The sequence below is a fragment of the Stegodyphus dumicola genome, chromosome 8, assembly GCF_044657685.1.
Source record: "Stegodyphus dumicola isolate Sdum_Otavi_A_Nest chromosome 8, ASM4465768v1".
Lineage (NCBI taxonomy): Eukaryota > Metazoa > Arthropoda > Arachnida > Araneae > Eresidae > Stegodyphus > Stegodyphus dumicola.
The window spans coordinates 91,850,722-91,873,343 of NC_140775.1; the positions used below are offsets into that span (position 1 = coordinate 91,850,722).

At 32.1% G+C, this 22,622-nt stretch overlaps 1 protein-coding gene across 1 annotated transcript in view; it reads right to left on the reverse strand.

Annotated features, from left to right (window-relative positions):
- The window catches only part of LOC118194231 (ubiquitin carboxyl-terminal hydrolase 15-like), a 103,456-nt gene that overhangs the window by 62,432 nt on the left and 18,402 nt on the right, over positions 1–22,622 (reverse strand). The window contains exons 3-7 of the mRNA XM_085822124.1: positions 20,311–20,477; positions 19,331–19,421; positions 8,967–9,112; positions 1,785–1,840; positions 1,607–1,690 (exon numbers count right to left, since the gene is read on the reverse strand). Coding sequence (XP_085678250.1) covers positions 1,607–1,690; positions 1,785–1,840; positions 8,967–9,112; positions 19,331–19,421; positions 20,311–20,477 — 544 coding nt within the window. The remainder of the gene's footprint in view (positions 1–1,606; positions 1,691–1,784; positions 1,841–8,966; positions 9,113–19,330; positions 19,422–20,310; positions 20,478–22,622) is intronic.

The following is a 22,622-nucleotide window of genomic DNA, read 5'->3' on the forward strand; positions in this document are numbered from 1 at the left end:
ATTATTCAATAAATCCCAGAGGACATTTATTCTTAATTATTCTTGGTATACTTTGTTTGATAATTTTGTTTACTTTTCCACTTAAGAAACTTAATAAAATTTAAGTATATACATTGGATAACAATTGTATGTTTTATTTAATTATTACTCATGATCATCACCAGTTCAACACGAGGCTAACCCGGTCTTTATAAATCACAACACAATGCTAAATATTTAGGTTAGATTTTAGGTAAATTTAATTTGTGTGAGGTGTCTTCTTAAAAGGCACCTTAACACTTAAAAACACAAATATAATTATAATAGAAGTTGTTTTCTCCACTGAAGATTGAGATTAGAATCTACCCAATCTGGAATAAAATAAGGCTTTTTCTGCAGACATTCTGCAGCTAAACAAAAGAAATCTATTTAATGATATTTTTTAAATAAATTGAAGTATTTTATATTTACTTTGCACATGATGGTATGTCATCATACTGCTAGAATTAATTTCATGAAATTTGGAATTATTTATTAATAATAAATAAATTTAGAGGGAAGAAGCAACATTAAATGATACGAATAACATAAAAATAAAGATAATTACTTAAAAACTGAATTAGAATAATCAAAGATATTTTAGCAAATATAGTTATATTACATGGTTAGCTTAGATGACTGATTACTATTTTTTTATTTTACTGCAAAATGACAAGGTATTTATTAAAAAGAAAAAGAAAAAAAAAAAAAGGTTTAAAAAGATTTTGCGGTAAAATTCTAGTATACGGTAAGCCCTTGGGCACGATTTTGAAAATTGTCGCCAAGACCATGATGACTCGTTTACTGCTCATCATCATGTCGCCAAATCCTGTAGTACCATACATGGAGATTATTCTAACCAAATAATCTGCAAGATTATCACAGGCGTGCACTCATCGTAAGTTTTTATAGAACTACACAATAGTATGCAGGCGTAAACGTCTCCAATTGACATTAAGTACTGTTAATCATATGTAAATATCTTGTAACATAATTAATTACTTCTTTTATATAAATAAAATAATGTATGAAGGAAGTTCCATTATTGGATTACGAAAATGGATGACAGGAATGAAAAGAACCAAAACAAAACAACATGACAGATATATTAGCGAGTCTCTTCTTTATGTGCATATTTCCTCTGTTGTCTAAACCAGTTCGTTTCAACTTCAGAATGCATTTGTAGAAGCTTTGGCATCAACGATGGTGGCATATTTTATATGGCGCAATTTAAATTCTACGATATATTAGTGAGTATCTTCTTTACGTGCAGTTACTCAAAATAAATAAATTTTGTCATGTTAAGTGAATCCTATACTGACAAAGTTGAACTGACAGTTTTTCCTTTTTCCATCAAAAATTTGTATGAAAAGAAATTCCTATAAGGAAATAATGTTACAATGTAGTAATCACAAATATAACAATTACCAATTAACTGACAATTATAAATCAATTTATAATTTCAGCTAAATACTGCATAATGAGAAATATTATTTCAAAATTTTCTAGGACCCAAATTCAGAAAACTAATCATGGATACAAATTTCAGAAAGGAAAATGTTTTAAGAATATAACATAAAATACTTACATCGTATTTGTTTGGTTATTATAAGGCCTAGTATCACCAGCACCAGTACTAGTAGAATTGGTATAAGCAAGTGCTGCACTGGTACTACAAAAATTTTTTCAAATAGTTAATATTACAAAGCATTTGAAACATAAGTCAGAACATGACAGAATAGATGAACCAGAAGTTTTTAACATACCTTTTCACTTGCCTGGGCCAGGTGCCATCATCATTCTTTTCTTCAATAATTATAACCTAAAAATGAAGGGGGGGGGACGAATATGTGAATAAAAAGGATACATTTTTCAACATCATACTTTTAGAAACATAATATGCACTTTAAATAAGTCTTAGATCTGTCACACGATATTGTACAGCTTATGACCAAAAATCAAGAGAGTGGCTTATTTATACTTTCAGATACATTAATATGAAATATTACATCTCCCTTGTTTTTCTAAAACAGCCAACACTCTTTTTTAAAGGTTTTACACTAAATTTTGAATACTACTGTCAAATTGGCCTTCTGTTCTCCCAAAAGAACATTACTGCGATAAATCACTGATGATGAACAATGCGGCAGTCTTGTAAATGTCATTTAATCTATCTCACATGCTTCATTAGGATTCTGTTCAAAGATCTGAGAAATGTTATTCAAATTACCTACTTTTTAGCAAAACATTTTGTCGAGTAAGAGAAGAAATTTCAAAAAACTGCTACAAAACTGGAAACAAAAATTCCTTAAAATATTAAAATTAGCAAAGCAACAACCTTGCGTTTGGCACAGATTTAGTCAAAAACTCAACTTCGATGGCAAACAGGTACAAGTCCCTATTCATCAGGAGAAAAGAAGCATCTTTTTGCAAGACGAGAAAGCAGAAAGGGTGACACATGCTTTTATACCCTGCAGCAGTAAAGCGGACAAGGTGGTAGTATTATCTATCCACAAAAATAATAACGAAAACCGAAAAATTACGTTAACAGAATTAAAAAAGTGTTAGGAAGCACTGGACTGGATTCATTAAGTAAACAAGATAAATCTTTGTGAACATGAAAAATTTCCAGAAAATCCAATTCACCAATTGAAGAAGCTTTTTGGATAATTTTTGTAGACCCAAAGTGAAAATTATTATTAAAATTTTCAACTACGATTAGCTACTGAAGAACTGCTAATTTCGCCTTTTCAGATATAAGATTCATAGCCTTCAATACGAAACGTTAATGCTCTTTTAGTTTCGTCAATGTATCCCAAAACAGATTGATAAGATATGCTTTAAATACCCCTAAAATAAAGTCAAAAATGGAATTTAAAAATTGAACCATGGATTTTATCGATAGGCTTGAAAATTGGAGAATTCGCACAATTTTATAGCTGATGAAATGGAAGCACAGCAAGTTTATTACTGCTATTTCTGACAGCAGAATGTCTTCTTTGATGGCAATATGGAAATTTCTGAAAGGCATTTAGCAATGACTATGGAGTAAAATCCTCGGTGAATGACAAATGATTTGAAATAGCAGTGTTCACTAGCAAGCAAAGGCTGAGGAACAAACTTTGAGAGCACAAAATAAATAAAAGAAGCCAATTTTTGCTTAGCCAGATGACAATACAGAATGGAGAGACAGTCAAGGATTTATGGTAAACAGTGGACTGAAATTATATTCATTGAGGCTTATAAGAATATTAAGTAAGGGAAGCTTATAGTCAGATTTAATTTCAAAAGTGAACTGGATGGCTGGATTAATTGAATATATTACAGATAATGTCTGGGATAGATCTTCTTCATACTGCTAAAGTCTCATCAATGTAGTGAATCCAGAGACGAATAGATAGTTTCTCTCAAATAAAGTCAATGTCAGTAAGTAAAGAACTTAAAAGATTACTCATTATCTCCTTCAATTTGGCAATAATATTCATTTCGAAAAACAAAGTGGGTTTGACTCAAAGAGCCTTTAGCAAGAGAAATTAACTCTTCAGTTTCAGTATGTGTTAAATGGAATTCTCCAAACCTTTTCCAAAAAATCTCAGTACTCTTTCGACTGGAACATAAGTAAAGAGAGATTTAATATCAAAAGAAACATAATGAAGCACAAGGCAGAAATATTTTTAAGCTTATTGATGAGTTCAAAAGAATTTTTTAAAGCATGAAATTAGAAAGTAAAGGAGAAAATCTGCAAAATAAATATTTAGCCAAAGGATATGAAGTCATTCCTAAGTTGGAAACTATAGGCTGAAAAGAAATTCCAACTTTGTGAATCTTTGGAAGAGCAGAAAGCCTAGCACAGTTAGCAATAGCTGGAATGAGGTTTTTTTTTTGGGAGTACATGAGAAGACTTAACAGCTATTTTGACTTTTCTGAAGTCAGAAGTTAAAGGATCTTTAGGGAATATTCAGCAGTATGGGCCTTTATGTATCAGTTTTGAGATTCCATCACAATGACTTGTCTGTCTTTATCAGCTTTAGAAATTAGAATGAATTTTATGCAAGATCTCCCTTTCCTTTTGGTTAAGATTTGAAAGAAACGACATGTTATTAAAATTCATGTTATGAGTAACAGGGTTGCCACTTAAAGAGAATAAAATTCCCCGACTTTTCCAGGTGTGTTTTGAGAAAATTCCAGTCTATCCACACATAGTGCGCACTGGCTGCGTTGAGAGGTAAATTAATTATGGTAAGTAGCTATAATAGGAGTTCACTGAAAATTGAGATTAGAATCTGCCCAATCTGGATTAAAAAATGAGTTTTTTTACAGAACAGCTAAACAAAAGAAAGAAATCTATTTAATGATATTTTAAAATAAATTCAGGTATTTTATATTTTTTAGCAGCATACAAAAACAAAAATATATGCATTAAATTTTGTGATAGTATGTCATCATACTGCTAGATTTAGTTTCAGAATTATGCCTGAGAAATTTGCCTGAAATTTGAAAGTATAATTAACTAATACAGTACAAAGTCCATAATTAGGACTCGTCATCATCAATTTAAATCTGGTAAGATGGCAAGCAGAAATTATACAATTAAAAATATGAAACCATAATTTATGAAATAAAGAGCAATTATGATCTAAAGGGTATCAAAATTAAAAAAAAAAGCTTAATATTTATTTGTTTATTTTATTAAACATTTCTTTCAATGTAAGTTGTTTAAGTTGCTTCATTTTTTGTGCTGAACGTGCATACATAAACATTAAATGCGCATGAGTAACATTAAACATGCATGCGTAAAGCATACCAAAAAAAAAAAAAAAAAAAAAAAAAGAGTTTGTGGCTTTGAGGTCTGGATTATAGATCATTCCGGATAATGGACGTCCGGATTACAGACTTTGTACTGTAATAAATATATTCAAAGGAAAGAAGAACATTGAATGATAAAATATAATTAAAATTAAGTTAATTACTTAAAAATTGAATTACAATAATCAATGCTATTTTGGTAACTATTAAACATTAGCCTAGACGACTGATTACTATTTTTTTTATTTTACTGCAAAATGAAAAAAATAAAAAGTTTAAAAGATTATGCGGTAAAATCCTAGTCTTTGCTACGGACTTTGTACAACTTTAAACACTGCCGCCAACACCAAAATGACCGGTTTACTACCCAACACCTTTTTAAACAGAGACTAAGAGACATAGGTAACTGTTGTGTTACTGCTCATCATAATGTCGCCAAATCCCATGTGTACCGAACATGGAGGTTAGAATAAAAAAATATGTATTGTTAAGATTAAAAAAACGTCTCTGCAACAGGAATGGCTCTGTCCCAACGTAGAGGGAAACAGCTGCATATGTGCGAAATAGCTGTCGCCGAAGCTCACGAAGTTCGAAGGTCAAGTTTATCAAGAGTCCATAAAACGAATACCGTTTTAAATTTCTTTGAACTTTAAAGGAAAAGAAAATATTTTTTGCGCGAATAAATTAATTTATAGATTAACAATTTTCAGCCAAAAAAAAAAAAAAAAAAAAGTATGAAAATCTGAGTATAAATTATCGCAAAGGTCAAAGAACGTTTCTTCTTAAACACATGCTCCACAATTTCCTGCACACATCACGGAGGGGGAGATTCTCGGCGTCAGGTTCCATCGCCAAATCCCTTGGTGAGTTTTTGCCTTTGCTTTCTAACGGCACTCTAGCAAACTGATTTAATTACGTTTATGGAATCTTTCTTTCTTTACATAGACATTCCTACATTAGAACAGAGTACTATTCTAGCCGCTATATAGCATATACAGTCGAAAGTCGTTAATCCGGACTCGTCGGGACTTCGGCGATTCCGGATTATCGATTTTTCCGGATTATAGATCATCAATTTAAATCTGGTAAGATAACATGCAGAAACTACAAAATTAAAAATATGAAACCGTAATTTATGAAATAAAGAATAATTATGATCTAAAGGGTATCAAAATTTACAAAAAGAAAAAGCTTAATATTTATTTGTTTACTTTATTAAACATTTCCTTCAATGTAAGTTGCTTCATTTCATGTGATAATACTTTCTCTTTAATTCTATTAAACAGACATAATTTCTTGTTTAGTTACAAAGTTTCGCTGTTCAAGTCCTATAATTGCTGTGTTGAGAATACCGAATTTGTCAATCGAAATGTTTTCGTTTTCAATAACCTCTGGGTCACTTTCTTGACTATCGGAAGCGAATTATAATGACGAGGAACTTGATTTCAATCATATCAAAGACTGAGTAGATCGAGACGAAATACTACACTTAGTACGGAATTATAAACCAAATAAAATAAAAACATCTGCCCTGAAGATAAGGAGAGTGCTGACTGATCAACTTCCAATCGGCTGTGTGAAATTGATAAACAGATTTCGGATTTCAAAACATACTTTCGCTTTGTAGATACAAATTACATATTAGTAAATATATATCGGAAATTCTATTTGACATAATCTTTCTAATCTATCATAATCTAATAATGACGTTTCTGCCCCCCCCCTCTGCCGCAGAGCAGCGTGAAATTGATAAACAGATTTCGGATTCAAAACATACTTTCGCTTTGTAGTAAATATATATCGGAAATTCTACTTGACATAATCGAAAGTTCAAGCTTACTTTTATGAAATTGCTCTAACAGTGTGCAAAAAATAATAAGCCGTATCCAATTCGAAGATTAAGGAACAACGCAATCTGCAACATTAACTGAATTAGATAATTTTAGCTTAGCGTATAGCTCCGTTACACATTAAACGCGCATGCGCACAAACATATTCGCAGCCGTAAGGGTCTTACGCGCTCTCGTAAACGCCTGTGCGCATGCGTGAACGCGACGCATGCGCAGAAAGTTTGTAGCTTTGAGGTCCGGATTATAGATCATTCCGGATTATGGGTGTCCGAATTAACGACTTTTGACTGTATTAGGATTAAACCAATTTTGTTGTATACGAGAATAGGAAGGTATTTTCTTTAGTCTAACATAACCTGCACATGTGAGTCTTAGGATTCTCGAGGTTACTGGAAACCAAACTTGCCGGAAACTTGCTTTGCCTTTCTAAAAAGTTTTGGAGGATGGATCCTTTTAGATCCAATTGGATCTGATTGGAGCTGCAAAAATTGGCTCTATGCCAGCTGCCAGAATGACGCTCATCCGATACATAATTCGCTAACAAAGGCATCACTTCCAACATTGGCGCAAAACTCGCTTTTTGGGGATTCGCCAAACGACATTCCCCGACTTAAGATTTTGACTAAAATATTTAAATTACCAGACTTTTTTGGTCAATTTTCGAATTCCCTGACTTTTTCCGGTTTTCCAGGTAGCGTGGCAACCCTGGAGTAACTAAGTGGTGGACTGTATCCTTTGGTGTTTCCGAAATTTTGAAGAAATTTAAAGCTTTTTCAATATGGCCGACAGAACAAGATAGGAAAAATTTAAAGCAGAATTAGCAATTTTTAAATGAAGGTAACATATAATTAAGATTCAGTTTTAGCCAAACATTTTAAAGTATTTCTTATAGCGATGTAGAAGTGACAATTTGAATATATGCATAATTTTCTAAATGTGAACAGACGATTTAACCCTTTGACACACGGTGTTCGTGCCCTGAAACCACAAATTTTAGAATTTTTTTCTCCTTTTCTTTCTGAAATTTTTGAGTGAAAATCGATTGATTACTGATCTTTTAATTCTAAATAACACAAAATGACTGCAGAATTATACATGTTTTAGGTCTTAGTACTTTAAATTGGGATGCCTTTTAAAATTTGTTTTCAATGAGACAAAATAACTTCTTTTTATTAATATAAAAAACTTTAAATTTCAAAAGTTATTCATCCCACATCATGATTTCTATCATGAACAATAAAAATTGGAATAATTAAACTGCATATATTAAAAAAAAAAAAAAAAAAAAAAAAAAAAAAACTCAATATGTATGGCATTTGCTTTGTGGTTTCAGGGTGCGACCACTGCCCCACTAGAGCATAGAGGCACTGTAAAAACACAAGAGTCTTCTTTTTTTTTATAATTATTTTTTGAGTTTTTTTTTAATCCATTTAGCCAAACGTCCTTATTATGTAAGTACTTATATTTTCCCTGCTATATTCTTTCTAAAGATTTACTTTGTAAAATAATGTAAAAAAATTATATATAATGCAATTCTTACACACTTTTTTTTAAAATTTGTAAATTTCATCATTGATTGGAAACACCGCACGGAGAAAGGTATGTTTTTTCCCCTACTACCTCAGTAAGTTGCAAAGTCCTAGACACGCAGTGGTTTCACAGTGCGACCACCACTCACAGAACAATGGACAAGAGTAAATTTTTTTTTTTAAAATTCACACATTATTTGTCTCTATGATCATAATATTCAATTTCTACAGTTTTTGTTAAAATTATAAAAATATTATCGTGCGCGTCAAAGGGTTAAGAAAGCAGAATTAAGAAGCAGTAGATTTGAGAAAACATTCTCAAAGCATTCACTACTTAGATATCTAATCTTATTTAAGTACCAAACAATGAAAATTAATCCAACAAATCCATTATCCCTCCATCAAATTTCACAGTTAAAATAACCTTTTAAAGTATGTGACATAGCAGCACAGAATTAATCTGAAAAATAAAATTTGTCTTACAGGTTGTAAAGCAAGTAATAATTTCAGCTTTTGAGCACCCCACATTACTCAACACATTACAAAGTCCTCTTAAATACAAAATTTAAAAAGAAAATACGAGGCAAACTGAATTCAATTTTCATGTAAAAATTTCAGGTATTTCAATAATTCATGCAGGTATGCATTTTGACTTATTCTAAAAACAGAGCTACAATTACATTTAAAAAAAAGTCCTCAACCCAAACATATTCATATACTTACATGGAATAGATATCAAAATATGCTCATGAGTCTTACTTACCTGTCCCTGATACAGACCAGCATCCTGGACTGTACTGTCTTTGTTACTCAAATGCTCATATGTATTACTGCTATAACGATTCCAAAGGCGTGTTTCCTTTTCATCTGGTATGTTAAATAAACTTCTCATTTCTTTTTCAATAAATTCTATAGTTAAAATAAAGGACCTTAGTTCAATGCACATGGAAATAGGAAAACATGGATATTATTTCTATAAAATATGTTAGATTATATACCAATAGTATTATATGATCGCATTCTGTTCCATATAGTCTTAATTTAATAAATCTGATTACTTGTATTTCATTCTAGACCAACCAATACAGAAAAATGCTTTTACAGCAATTAAAAACCATCTTACATTAACTGTCCTACACAAGCATATCAGCAATAAAATAACTTGAAAACAGAGAAAAAATTACACAGAAAGTTTAAATTACCATGCTAAAATAATCAATTACATTCCTATGTTTTAATCATAATGTAGTACTTTTCTGTTAATGGAGCGCTTTTACAGCAATTAAAAACCATCTTACATTAACTGTCCTACACAAGCATATCAGCAATAAAATAACAACTTGAAAACAGAGAAAAAATTACACAGAAAGTTTAAATTACCATGCTAAAATAATTAATTACATTCCTATGTTTTAATCATAATGTAGTACTTTTCTGTTAATGGAGCGCTTTTACAGCAATTAAAAACCATCTTACATTAACTGTCCTACACAAGCATATCAGCAATAAAATAACAACTTGAAAACAGAGAAAAAATTACACAGAAAGTTTAAATTACCATGCTAAAATAATTAATTACATTCCTATGTTTTAATCATAATGTAGTACTTTTCTGTTAATGGAGCGCTTTTACAGCAATTAAAAACCATCTTACATTAACTGTCCTACACAAGCATATCAGCAATAAAATAACAACTTGAAAACAGAGAAAAAATTACACAGAAAGTTTAAATTACCATGCTAAAATAATCAATTACATTCCTATGTGTTAATCATAATGTAGTACTTTTCTGTTAATGGAGCCACAGATTACAGATGATATTATTCAAATTATTAAATTACAGATATTATTCAAATTTTTAATTTTTAAATTTCTTTCTTCTTTTTTTAAAAATGTAAGAGTAAATTTTTACCTTTGCCCTGTAATCGTCTGCTACTTTGCTTTAACTTAAATTAAATTGCCTAAAACTGAGAAAGTTTGTTTGCTGTTTATTTTCAGAATGTTTCTAAGCAAACAGGACGTTGATAGTTTGGGTCATGCCCCAGCTTTAAAAATTATATATATAAGCATAAATTTTTACATTACTCCTCGTCGAAAGAATGTTTTAAGTAGCTAATTTTCTTTCGTGTTATAGATTGTATAAATTTCTTAATGAAGATTGGCTCGTATTAACCATACACATGAGGTATGGCATGACATGTCAGATGAAGCTAGCCTCATTCGCCAGCATTCAAACCAGATGGAGCCTTACACGTTTTTAGCAGTCTTACTCGCTTAGTTACGCGGTATCAGTAGCATCAAGGGAAGCATTGCATTAGCAGTTGTTGCACAATGCCGGGGTCGTTTTAGAAATGCACACTTATTAATTTTTCTCAGATAATTTTATTTTTAATATGATTTAGATTGTTTGTAGCCAATATAATAATCGGGTTACTCAGTGGTACAGAATAAACATTGCTGGACTGTTTTATTTCTTTGTCAATTAACAAAAAATTGGACTTTGCTTTAAACTTTAAGACTAGTTAAAATGCCTAGAAGATGAAAAGCTGTCTTCAACTGAAATGCAGTTGATGTAATTGATATTTTAAAAAAATTGACAAGAATCCAAAATTTATAGAAGTGTAACAGTCGAAAAATCTTAATTTTCTTGTGGTGAGCATTAAAAATAAATGTAGAAGGAAAGAAGAAAATTAGAGAGAAAAGTAGGCAAAAATTTGAAGGGGAATTTGGTTGTCAGAGTGACCAAGGTGTTTCGAAAAGTTGGATGATTTCGAATATACTTTGGGAATGCTTCAAGGAATTTGGGTGTTCAAAGAGAAAACATTTGGACGTGTAAACCAGCAAATGCCATCAACTGAGCTTGTGCTAACGGAAAAGACAAAAACGATATCATTGCAGATTAAAGTGAAGAGTGACTGCTTTTCGACTGTATGTTTGTATAAATTTAAATTACATTATTGAACAATTATCAAATTACATTATTGAACATCATATCATCTAAACGGAGAATCCCATGATTTCTTAAACGAATTATTTGAATATTCAAGAATTTATTCAAAGATGTATGTGGATGCCCACTAAGGATGTTTTGCCTCTTGACGAAACCATTCTTTCCATTCATTTCATGCCTTAAAAATGCTTTTCCTCTAAAGACTGATAAAGGCTCTGACCAAATACTAATGAAATGGATTGAATTGAATTATTAAGTTACGGCAAAGCAGGGCTATTTGTCCTAAAAGAAAGGATACCTTTGTGAAGAACTTTTTAAGGGAAACCAGCTGGCATACACGTTACGAGAAAAACCACGTAAATGCCCATGCAACCAGCCCATTCGCCGGGATTCGAACCCCGAAGCGAACAACCAGTGTCGAGCGCCTTTACCGCTCGGCCGTTTTTGGGTCTTTATGAAATGGTAGGAAATAACTTTACTTAAAATGAATGTCAGAAATATGAAGATGTTTCATAACGTTACATGCTTTTTAATATACTTGCAGAATGCCTGAAGAAAAACAGCAAGCCATTAAGAAGTAAAAAAATAAATTTTTGCATAAAATTTAGAATTTTGTTTTAATTAAAAATTTTTTAATCTTATGATATTAGATTCTTGCGATTTCAAAAATAAATATGTGGCTAAAGTACGAATAACATTTTAAGAAACTAAATGTAGGATCATAAAATTATGTAAAGCAATGAGCAGAATGTTAAAGCTTTTTAAAGCAATATATGCAAGTCAACCTAAGTAAAAATGTTGGTTATACATCATTTATATATCATTTCTGAACGGAACATTGAAAGGCGTGTTGACTGTGCTTTACTGTATTTTCTCTTTTTATATATTCAGTTTTCAGATGCATCGTATACTGGGACACAAAGTATTCTTCCGAAAGAAACGCAATTCAAATAAATAAAATCAAATCCTGGATAATGAATATTAATAAATATATTTAAAACGCGCAGTTCGAATGAATAAATAGAAAATTTGAAGAGACAATGCAACACAAAAAATTTAAATAAAAGTCTAAAAATTACTTAAAATAATAACTGATAAAGAAAAATTTATAAAGAAATTATTTGAAAAAATAAACGATGCACCTTATATTTAAACTACGCAATTCGAATGGGTAAATAGAAAATTTTAAAGCAGTTATTCGAAAGAAACAATGCAACTTAAAAAATTAAAATAAAATTCGAAAAAGAAAAAAAAAAATAACATAAAAATATAATATAAAGAACATTATTTGAAAGAAAGAAAATGTTTATTTTTTTCCTCTCACGGGAAAGAAAAATAGGTTGCCATAAATTAAGTAGTTCGCCAAATAAACTATTCTTAGCGCAAACTGGAAAAAAGCGGCATATTAATTTGTGAATTTTTCTGTAAATTTCGCACCAAATTTTATAACATTTCATATTTGGGCATAATTTGAGTCGTAGAATTAAAATATGGAAAAAAAATTCTGACGTGTACACCACATGACTTCCTTGTATTGGAATATTAAATTATACGCAATTTTTCTTGCATTTTCTATTAAACTTATTAGATTGAATTAAATCTACTTTGCTGACAGCGCATAAACCACAATAGAATAAATGCATTCTTTAAAATTCACTCTAGTATTTGTTTACCATAGCGACAGTCTGGCGCTAGATTCACTTAATAGTATTAATAATTATATTACAGTTAACTTATATAATAATTATATAATGGAAACTAAGTTAACTGTTATATAATCCAATAATTATATAACAGTTAACGTATATATTTCGTTCATATTATAACTCATAATGCACAAAATTTATATCATTTAAAGAATAGAATTATCTAATCGTTGCCACATGTTCTATTCAAATACTATAATAAAGCTAGAATGATGTATAAAAGAAATTAAGCACACAAAACAAAAAAAAAAAAAAAAAAAAAAAAAAAAAAAAAAAAAACATTTTTTCACAGACACTTGAGTATTTCTTATTTAATTAATTCAGTTCTCAATTCGCGAGAAGGCAAAAATACATAAAAACTCAAAATATCTATATTAAAAATTACGAAGTAAATCTTAAACACTTATTTCCTCGAAAAAATGCCAGAAAGAATTAAGCATGATTTAATTGGCAATAATAAATGAATGTGTTATCTTTGTTGTTGCAAAGCTAAGTTTCTCTAGATTGGCAACAAATCCACTAGTCTCCTGTTTCAAATGTAAACATCAATGGCCACCATTAAAAACAGGCTTAGCGGCAATTAAACAACTTTAAAATTGCTGATAATTCTAAAAATATTGCACACAGATTTACTAAAGGTATAAAATCCTTAACCGGAAGATAAAAACATAATTCAACCATTTTTAAAGCAAAAAATGTATAATTTACAAACATAGAGTAAAGAAACTGATCACTGAGCCGGGTAACAGAGTGGATATACATATAAATATATTTATATACGTTTGGTGTGGCCGATTGCAACCAAAATACGAGGTGCACATCTACATGTTATAACAGTCCTGTATACAAAATTTCAACGTTCTGAGGCTACTCGTTTTTGAGTTATGCAAGATACGTACGTACATACATTCGTACAGACGCCACGAAAAATTCTCATCAGAATTAATTTTAAAGCAGTTTTATAATTTTTTGAAGGAAAAGAGTATTTTATTTTGTCCTTACGTACAGATGTCATGCAAAAACATCATTAAATTGCATTCAATATTGATCAAAATGGGTATTTTGGTTGAAATATGCTGCCTGAAGCTTTTGTCGATTACAATACTTCCTTTTTACTTCGTACAAGGAAGTAAAATTTGCCATGTTATTTCAGAAAAAGTCCAATTTCGTGTTAAAATAACTATATTAAGAATAGAGCTATAAATAAATCTAATATATATCAAACTTTTGAGACATGAAGAACACAATTTTGAATTTCATCAATTGGCCCAGTAGAACGGGAGATACAGAACTGTTTCATTTTTTCCCCCGCAGTGTACATATGTGTGTATATACACACGTATTCACATGCATACATACATTTATGAAACTGGTCCTGATAACAGAATAGTACTATTTATCATCCCCATAGAAAAGAGAAGGTGAGGCCTGGTGCTGCCATCTATTGGCAAGGTACCACAGTACGGGCACTGGCATATTTTATATTCTGGTATTAAAATCGGATAAATAATCTTTTAATTATCAGTTTTTTTATTGCAGTAAATATATAAGGTTTTAGCATGTGTGCATCATATATTTGAAGAATTTGAATTTTTTCCTCCCTTCAATAAAACTTATGAATATTTAACAAGATACTTTTGAGCAAAGTATATTAATTTCATAACTGCAAAATAGTGAGCATTCACGGTGTAGTGCTCCCATTTAAAATCAAATTTAAACACTAGAAAATTAGCACTTTTAGGTAGCCCAACAATGAGTTTTTAATTATTTGCATATTCAATTCAGGAATACCTACACGCAAAGTTTCATGAAAATTGGAAGAATATTTTAAAGGTGTGTTATTTTTTCTTAGCAACAAACTCATATCTTAAACATTAAATCATGTGACATATTCTCCCCTCTGCCCTTTTTTTGTTGCAATAAGGAACTAGAATAACTAATGAAAGCTTTGTTTCAATAACTGTTTTAAAAACTTAAGAACTTAAAGGACTTATGTTCATCAATGGCCTTAAATACTTTTGAGAATGAAATCCTATTTTTCAGACAATTTTCTGTTTCCCCCCAGAAAACAAAGTATAAAAAATACGGAATGTGACTTCATATCAATAAACATCCAAATATTAGCCTATTTTCTTTGCAAAACAAGCTCAGTTTCCTGTTTTATAATTTTTTAACATGCATCTTTAATCACAGTGAATTTTTGAAAGGCTTCAGCAATTAAATTTTCTGAGTTTAAGTGGCATCATTAAAATGCAGAATTTATTCAACTAACAAATTTAAATATATTTATACTCACTTCCAAAAGTTAAGCACGGAGAGGAAAATGCTAATTTGCGGAAGCCAATTAGAATTGAAGAGGATGCAATTCGCTGCAGGGGTAGATGGAAGTATGCAAATATGTAACAGCTAATCGCGCTTTCACGTCAAGAAATATGCAAAAAAAGGCAGCCTTATACAGGGTTCATAGCCACATTTTAGTTAAAAAAATAAGCACCTATAAGCACTTTTCAAGCATATTTTAAGGAAAAAAATAAGCACCTATCTAATTACATTATACACAACTACATAACCTTAAAAATTATGTTAGGTTATTTAATTACGGCAAAGCCTTGAGGGCTATTTGCCTAAGGGGAGGGATGCCTTCATGGAGGACTTTCTAAGGAAAACTGGCTCGTATACACGTTACACGTGCGGAAAACCATGAAAACACCCATGCAGCTAGCTCGTTCGAGGGATTCGAACCTCGGACCGAACTACCAGTGTTCAGCGACTTTACCACTCAGCCGCGGGTGGGACCTTAAAAATTAGACTTGTAATTTAAAATATGAGATATGCAGTATTTATTAAAAGAGAACATTCATTACCTCAACCATGAAAAATAATTACTTTTTTTTTTTTTTTTTTTTTAAATTTTAAATAACAGTTAAATTTACAGAACTAGTTTACAATGAGAGGGAAAAAACTATGCAGAACTAAACTATATTACAATATTTAATGATGAAATTTCAGTTCAAAATAGAGAAAATAAATAATAAGGCATATTTATTATATTCGCTTGGAATCTAATAATAAATAAAATTTATTTTTCCACTCATATTGATATTTAAATAATTTAAATCTAAATTCTGAACATTTTCTAAATTTTCATTGTCTATCAGTTTTCTCTTAACAGATATTACAAGCAGAGTAATTTAAGTAAAGAAAGAGGAACATTTCTGAAATCCGAAGACAGAAATTTGCTTCATGCAGTCATCCTTTAACAGTAAAAGCTTAACTCGCAAACTTGGAAATTGGCGAATATTTGGACAGTCGGGCGAAACTTGAAAAAGAGGAGTGGAGGGGGGGGGAGTAGACTGTAGCCGTTCTTTAGATTTTTCCACTAAATAAATGTTCTTGACATTTTGATATGTGCATCATATAAAAACAAACCAGCAGAACTGAAAAATATTCTGCTTAGCAAGTACAATAAAACTCTTTTAAGTGTTTATACACAAATCTCGGACTGAACATCAAAATTAATTATCTCTGCAAAATATCGTAAACGTTATTGCGCAATATGTGCGCCGTAATTCTTCCCTACGTGATATTACGCAGTCGGAATCAACAGCTGCCGGTATTGGGAGAATAAAGAACTAATAAAGGAAAAGAAAGAGACTTACAAATATGGGGTTTTTTTCATTAGACTGCGTTAAATTTCCGGAATAGAATCATTCTTCGCTTGGGTTGGTAGACTGCAGAACTTTTAGTCCTATTCAATCCAGATTGGAAAGTAACACAAAAAAAAAAAAGTCAGTTTCTTGTTTTGTAGCGAACTCTAAGTTTCAATATTCGAGATTTTGCGGAAAAAGGGGAGAACCTCCCAACCTTCGTACTGTATAATGTATTGGCCAAAAAAATTACATTATTTTGACTATTTGATTATTTTCCCTTTATTTAAGCCATTCCGAAAATAATTCCTTAGAAAACTAATCTGTGTTAAAACACAACCATTTTTGGAAGCTTACTATACTTCAGCAGTTACTGCAACTATGTTATTATAAACATTCATACATATGCTCATGATATAAGCATAACGATCATAATAAACACGAATATGAACTGACCAAGTGGAACGAGAATACAAATTATTAAGATCTTGATAGAAATTCAAATGTGTGTAGTATTTGGGTGGGAGGAAAAGAATGCCAAATGTACCGGAATTTTCTACCGCTTTCACAATTCTTTGCCCAATAGAACGACGGGCACCTGTCTGTACTCTCCACGCACACCAAAGCTTATGTTAATGCAGAGAAAGGGGGGAAAAGCTATTTCTGGAAGTATGACTCACCATCTGACATTCCATATTAGGAAGAAAAGTTGTTTATTTAGTTTCAGCTTTGGTACAGGGGAAAATTGCGCGTTCATAAAAAAAAAAAAAAAAAGAGCACTAAAAACTAAAACATAAGGGCTTTAAAGAAAAAATAAGCACCTATAAGGGCCTTTATATTTTATTTTCAAATATAAGGACTTATAAGCACTTATAAGGACCGCTACGAACCCTGCTTATAAGAAGCCAGCTTTATGAAGGGTTACAGAAGTTGATTGATTGTAAGTGCTGAGAGAAGGTGTTTAAAACTTTCAAACAATTTGCTTTCAAGACATATGTGTTTATGACTTCCAGAAGACTAATGTAAGATTCTGAGCGCTGGCGTGTTGTGGGGCGCATTCAAGCAGGACAGTCGATCACAGATGCTTCAGCGTTCATCATTCTGTAATTTCACGTTTATGGAAACAATTCCAAACCACACAGACAGTTGTCCGAAGGCCCGTAGCCCAAGAGTTACAACCCCCTGGAAGATTAATATATTGCTATTGTAACCAAGCGGAATTGCAGAGCGACCTCCACACGTGTGACATAGATGGTTACAGCATCCACTGGTAAGGCGATATCTGCAGCTACTCTATGGCGAAGATTACATACGAGTGGACTGTATGCCCAGGTAAATCGAGTTTGTGTTCCTCTATACGTCCAATCAAGAGGAGCACGATTACGGTTGTGTCGGGAACATGTCAATTGGAATGTGTCTGACTGGGGCAATATCATGTTTACTGACGAGTCAAGATTTGCTCTGGAGCCAGATGACAAGCATATAAGGATATGACGTGAACAACGAACATGCAATCAGTCTCAAAACATCATGCATCACTGTTCTTTTCTTCGGCATTTATAATTCTGCAATTTCACGTTTATGGAAACAATTCCAAACCACACAGACAGTTGTTTAAAGGCCCGTAGCCGGTCGCCCAAGAGTTACAACCCCTGTGGAAGATCGATATATTTCTATTGTAGCCAAGCGGAATTACAGAGCAACCTCCACACGTGACATCTATGGTTACAGCATTTATTGGCAAGGCGATATGTGCAGCTACTGTACGTCGAAGATTACATATGAGTGGACTGTATGCCCGGGTACCTCAAGTTCGTGTTCCTCTATCTGTCCAATCAAGAGGGGCACGATTACAGTGGTGCCGGGAACATGTCAAATGGAATGACTGGGGCAATGTCATGTTTATTGACGAGTCAAGATTTGCTCTGGAGCCAGATGACAAGTGTATAAGGATATGGCGTGAACAACGAACACACAATCAGTCCCAAAACATCACGCATTCTAAGGCGGAAGCATTACGGTGTGGGCAGAGATTTCATTAGGATTCCGCACCGACCTGAACATCTTTAAACAGGGTTCTTTGACGGCTGTCCGATATCAAGATGAAGTCGTAGAAGCCATTGTGAGATTGTACACTGCAGCAGTTGCCCCTACTTTTGTTTTAATGGACGATAACATGCGTCCCCATAGAGCTGACATCGTCAATGACTACCTGGAAAATGAAGGGACTGCGCGTATGTCGTAGCCAGCATATTCGCCCAACCTTAATCCCATTGAAAATCTTGGAGATGCTCTTGGCTGTGCTGTATCTTCACGTTTTCCACCTCCTGCCACTCTTATTGAGCTGGAAACTGCACTACAAGAAGAATGGCGATTGCTTAATTCTGCGGTGGTTGACCACCTTAATTGAAAGCATGGTCACAAGGTGTAAACTTTGTATGCAGATGAGGGAGGATCACATACCCTATTAATGTCCTTTTTTCCCCCCCATTTTATGCTATTTATTTTCACTTTCTAAATAATTCTGTTTAAGTCTCCAGTATGTCATTATCTGATAACTTGCAAAAATTTAATATTGTTTTCATTTCTGTATATAATTATTGATTTTGTTTTATGCATAAATATATATATTATTTTCCTGCCGAATTTTGTGTCAATCAAAGCAGTATTTGTTGATTTTTTTGCAGTTTACATCTTCATGCTTTACTTTTGGAAGTGAGTGTATATTATTTATTTCACCAATACATTAATTACCATAATAATGAAATGCAACCTTACAAAATTTTAACAAAAATGAATTTTTTTAAATTAAAAGTCTCATACCTATTGTATCAGATTTACTAAACTTTCTTGTTACAATATGATCCAGATCACTGTTTGAACAAAGTTTGAATTCAAGTAAATAGACTTCTACCTGTAATTAGGAAAGTAGAACACTTTTAAATTATATTCGATACAAGATAACAAAATAATAATTTTAAAAAAATCTTTGGCACTACAGCACTATACATCCAACCACAACAAGAATCAAAGAACAAAGCACTATTTCACCAAGTAAATCCAAAATTTTATGAAAACATATTTTATCTGCCAACCCACTAATTGTTGCATGTGCACTACACCAGCATCAAGGAATTTATAATGGAATAATAAAGTCTTTGCCACAGTGTGTTTTTGGAATTAAAGTGTTATGTTTGCGGTTTCTGCTTGTGGTTAGTTTGTGGAATTTATTTTTCTTGTAATGAATCATAATGAAAGTAGAGTTTGCTTGCTAGAAAGTACTGCATTTTTTAAAGAAATATGGCTTTTACTGGTGCTCTTCCGTTATCAAGACCAAATTCAGAAAAGTGTGTAATTTATACACTTGTGTATACATGTAAGTATAGTGTGTGTATACATAGACATACATATATACCACCAAAATATACATGCATACAGGAACACATACATGCATACTTACATTTCTGAATCTGGCCCTGACAACAGATGAGTACCCCATTTGCTAGTACCAGACAGTGTAGGAATGAACATTCCATGAAGTGACGTATACCATAAGCATGTTTATCATAATCTATGTTAGAGTGATAAAATGCATATAAAATGACAGATCTGGCTAGCTTTTATTTATCTACTATCCTACATGAGTTAGTCTGACGAAAAAATTAGTCACTACTGAATGGTTACTTTGTGGGATCATATAGCAGATAACGCGGAAGTACCAAAATTTTTTATAGTAAAACTGCACATAATAATATATAAAAATACAAAAGGAATTTCTTTTACAGAATTACACAGAATAATACCTTACAATGCTTCACGAACATTCCATACTCAACAACCTTACGGGCAATAGGCTGTTGACCTTCAGTTAAACCATACCATTTCACTAATAAATTCCAAGCTTCTTCAGGTAACAGAACATAATCCAGCTCATCAATAAGGTGATCCTTTATTTCTCCACTACCATCATCTGAAAAAGAAGAAGCGAAAAACTAAGATATAAAACCACAAATAACATTAAGAGTGTAATGCATGAACTCTTTAATACACTAAAACACTTTATTTTTATGTATTTTACAGTAAACCTTATTGTATTTTGAAAGGCATTATTAATCAAACATTATTGCGATAGTTATATCTGCAATTATTATTAACATTTCTTTCTTGTGAGTAGGAAATGTAATAACCACACAATGAAATTACTAAATTTATTTTAATCTAGATGCCTAATAACTAAGATTTGTACCCAACCCCAGAAAAGAATATAATTACATGAGCCTTTTCCGTTAAATGTTAACCCTCGTTAGGCAGGAGACATGGGAAGCAGCTTCTTCACAAACCTTGCTAGAATGAAGTCAAATGAAGACTAGCCATCTGCTACCCACTTGGATGGCCAAAATCGCTACCTCTGTGACAACAAAGGCTGCCCTTTCAGGCAATAGGAATAGAGTTTGTGCACTTGATCCCCCCCACAGCCAAAACCATCACAGTACGCTCAGCAAGTACTATGAACAACCTTGGGGGAAGGAACAATAAAACCAATTAAACACTCTCAATGTAAGTTTACCATTCTCTGAAACTTTTTTTGCATTTTTTAAGAGATAAAAAATAAAACTTGGCACAGAGATCAAGAATTCCCAATACCCCCCCCCCCCAATATCACCTTTAAAAAGAAAGGTTTTCTTTATTGACCATTCACATTTTTCTCTATAATACACAACATAACCATATAATAAATAATTTCATATAAATAACTTGAAGATAAAAATATGAAGTTTTGAAAAAAATGGTTTATTATTTTCAATTTTACAAACATAAACAAATTTTTAAAAACAAAATCATGGCTTCTAACTGCACAACAAAAGTTGAATTTTTAATATGATAGCTGATAAGAAGTGAACTGCACTTTAACCAAATTAATGTCAAATGCTTTCTGGATTACTTGGAAATGCAAGAAAGTGGTCTACTGAATAAAATGATGCCTTATAAGGTAAAATTCTAGATTTTTTTTTTAAAGAGAGGGAAAAGAAAATCTGCCCTTAAAATTTCTAATTGACTATTTTAGGCAAGCTTGAATTCAATGCTACTGTTCAAATTCTTATATACATACTCTTCCTCAATGCATTTACATCTTACGTTCTTTATTTTAATGATGTTATACTTCCATTTATAGCAGGTTCTTTTGTTTCAAATACTGATTTAATTTATCCAAATAAACTAATACATGTTCCAGAAAAAAAAAAAAAAAAAATGCTTTAAAATACAGGTAATTATCTTTCTTGTATTTTTAGCTGCATTCAGATTAACAATGATTTTGCATTAACTATGGATAATATACCCAACATCAGCCCCTGTTAATCACAAGTCTACCGTATTTTCAAAGACATTCGGTTTAAGGTCCTTTATAATTATAAGAAATGGGAACATAATTGGAGAGTCTAAAGGGATACCCTCTTTTGGTAAGAATACTACTACATATATTGTTATGAAATGTCCAAGCGCTGTAAGATGGCTTTCCCGCAAAGCAGTTTTAGGGTTGCCACATTTGGCGACAAAATTGGCAATATGCCATGGACGAAAGGAAAACCTGTAGCGGCAGCGACAAACAGGCGATACAGACTTAAAAACTCTGGAGAAAGCACCAATTGGCGAAACAGTAAACCTGCTTGACAACCCTGCGGGCTGACCGGAAGAGAAGAATTTTCCCCGGCAGTTCTGGGTAACGACTTCAGTTTGTGAAACAACTTGTCTTGTGCCTTCCACGTGATATGCAACTTTGATCTGGGTTGGGACTGTACACTTCCTTAAGTCATTATTATGCATCTATATTACTTCTCCTTATTTAACCTCATTCTTAATGTTAAATGCCTATCTCAATTGAGATTGCTATTTTTCTAGGTAAGGTTATCTATACTTTTGTAGGCACGCGTTACTCGCGCGTACCTCAAACCTCTTGGAACGAATTCTTATCGGTTTATCCCAGAATGTTCTCAAACACCAGCCAAAAGCTATATATACCCTGCTGGTACGCGGAGAGTTAGTTTGTATCGAGTGTGTGCGCCTAGCAAGCTGATAGAGTGTATGTGCCTCGCATAGAGTGCGAGATAGTTGGTGT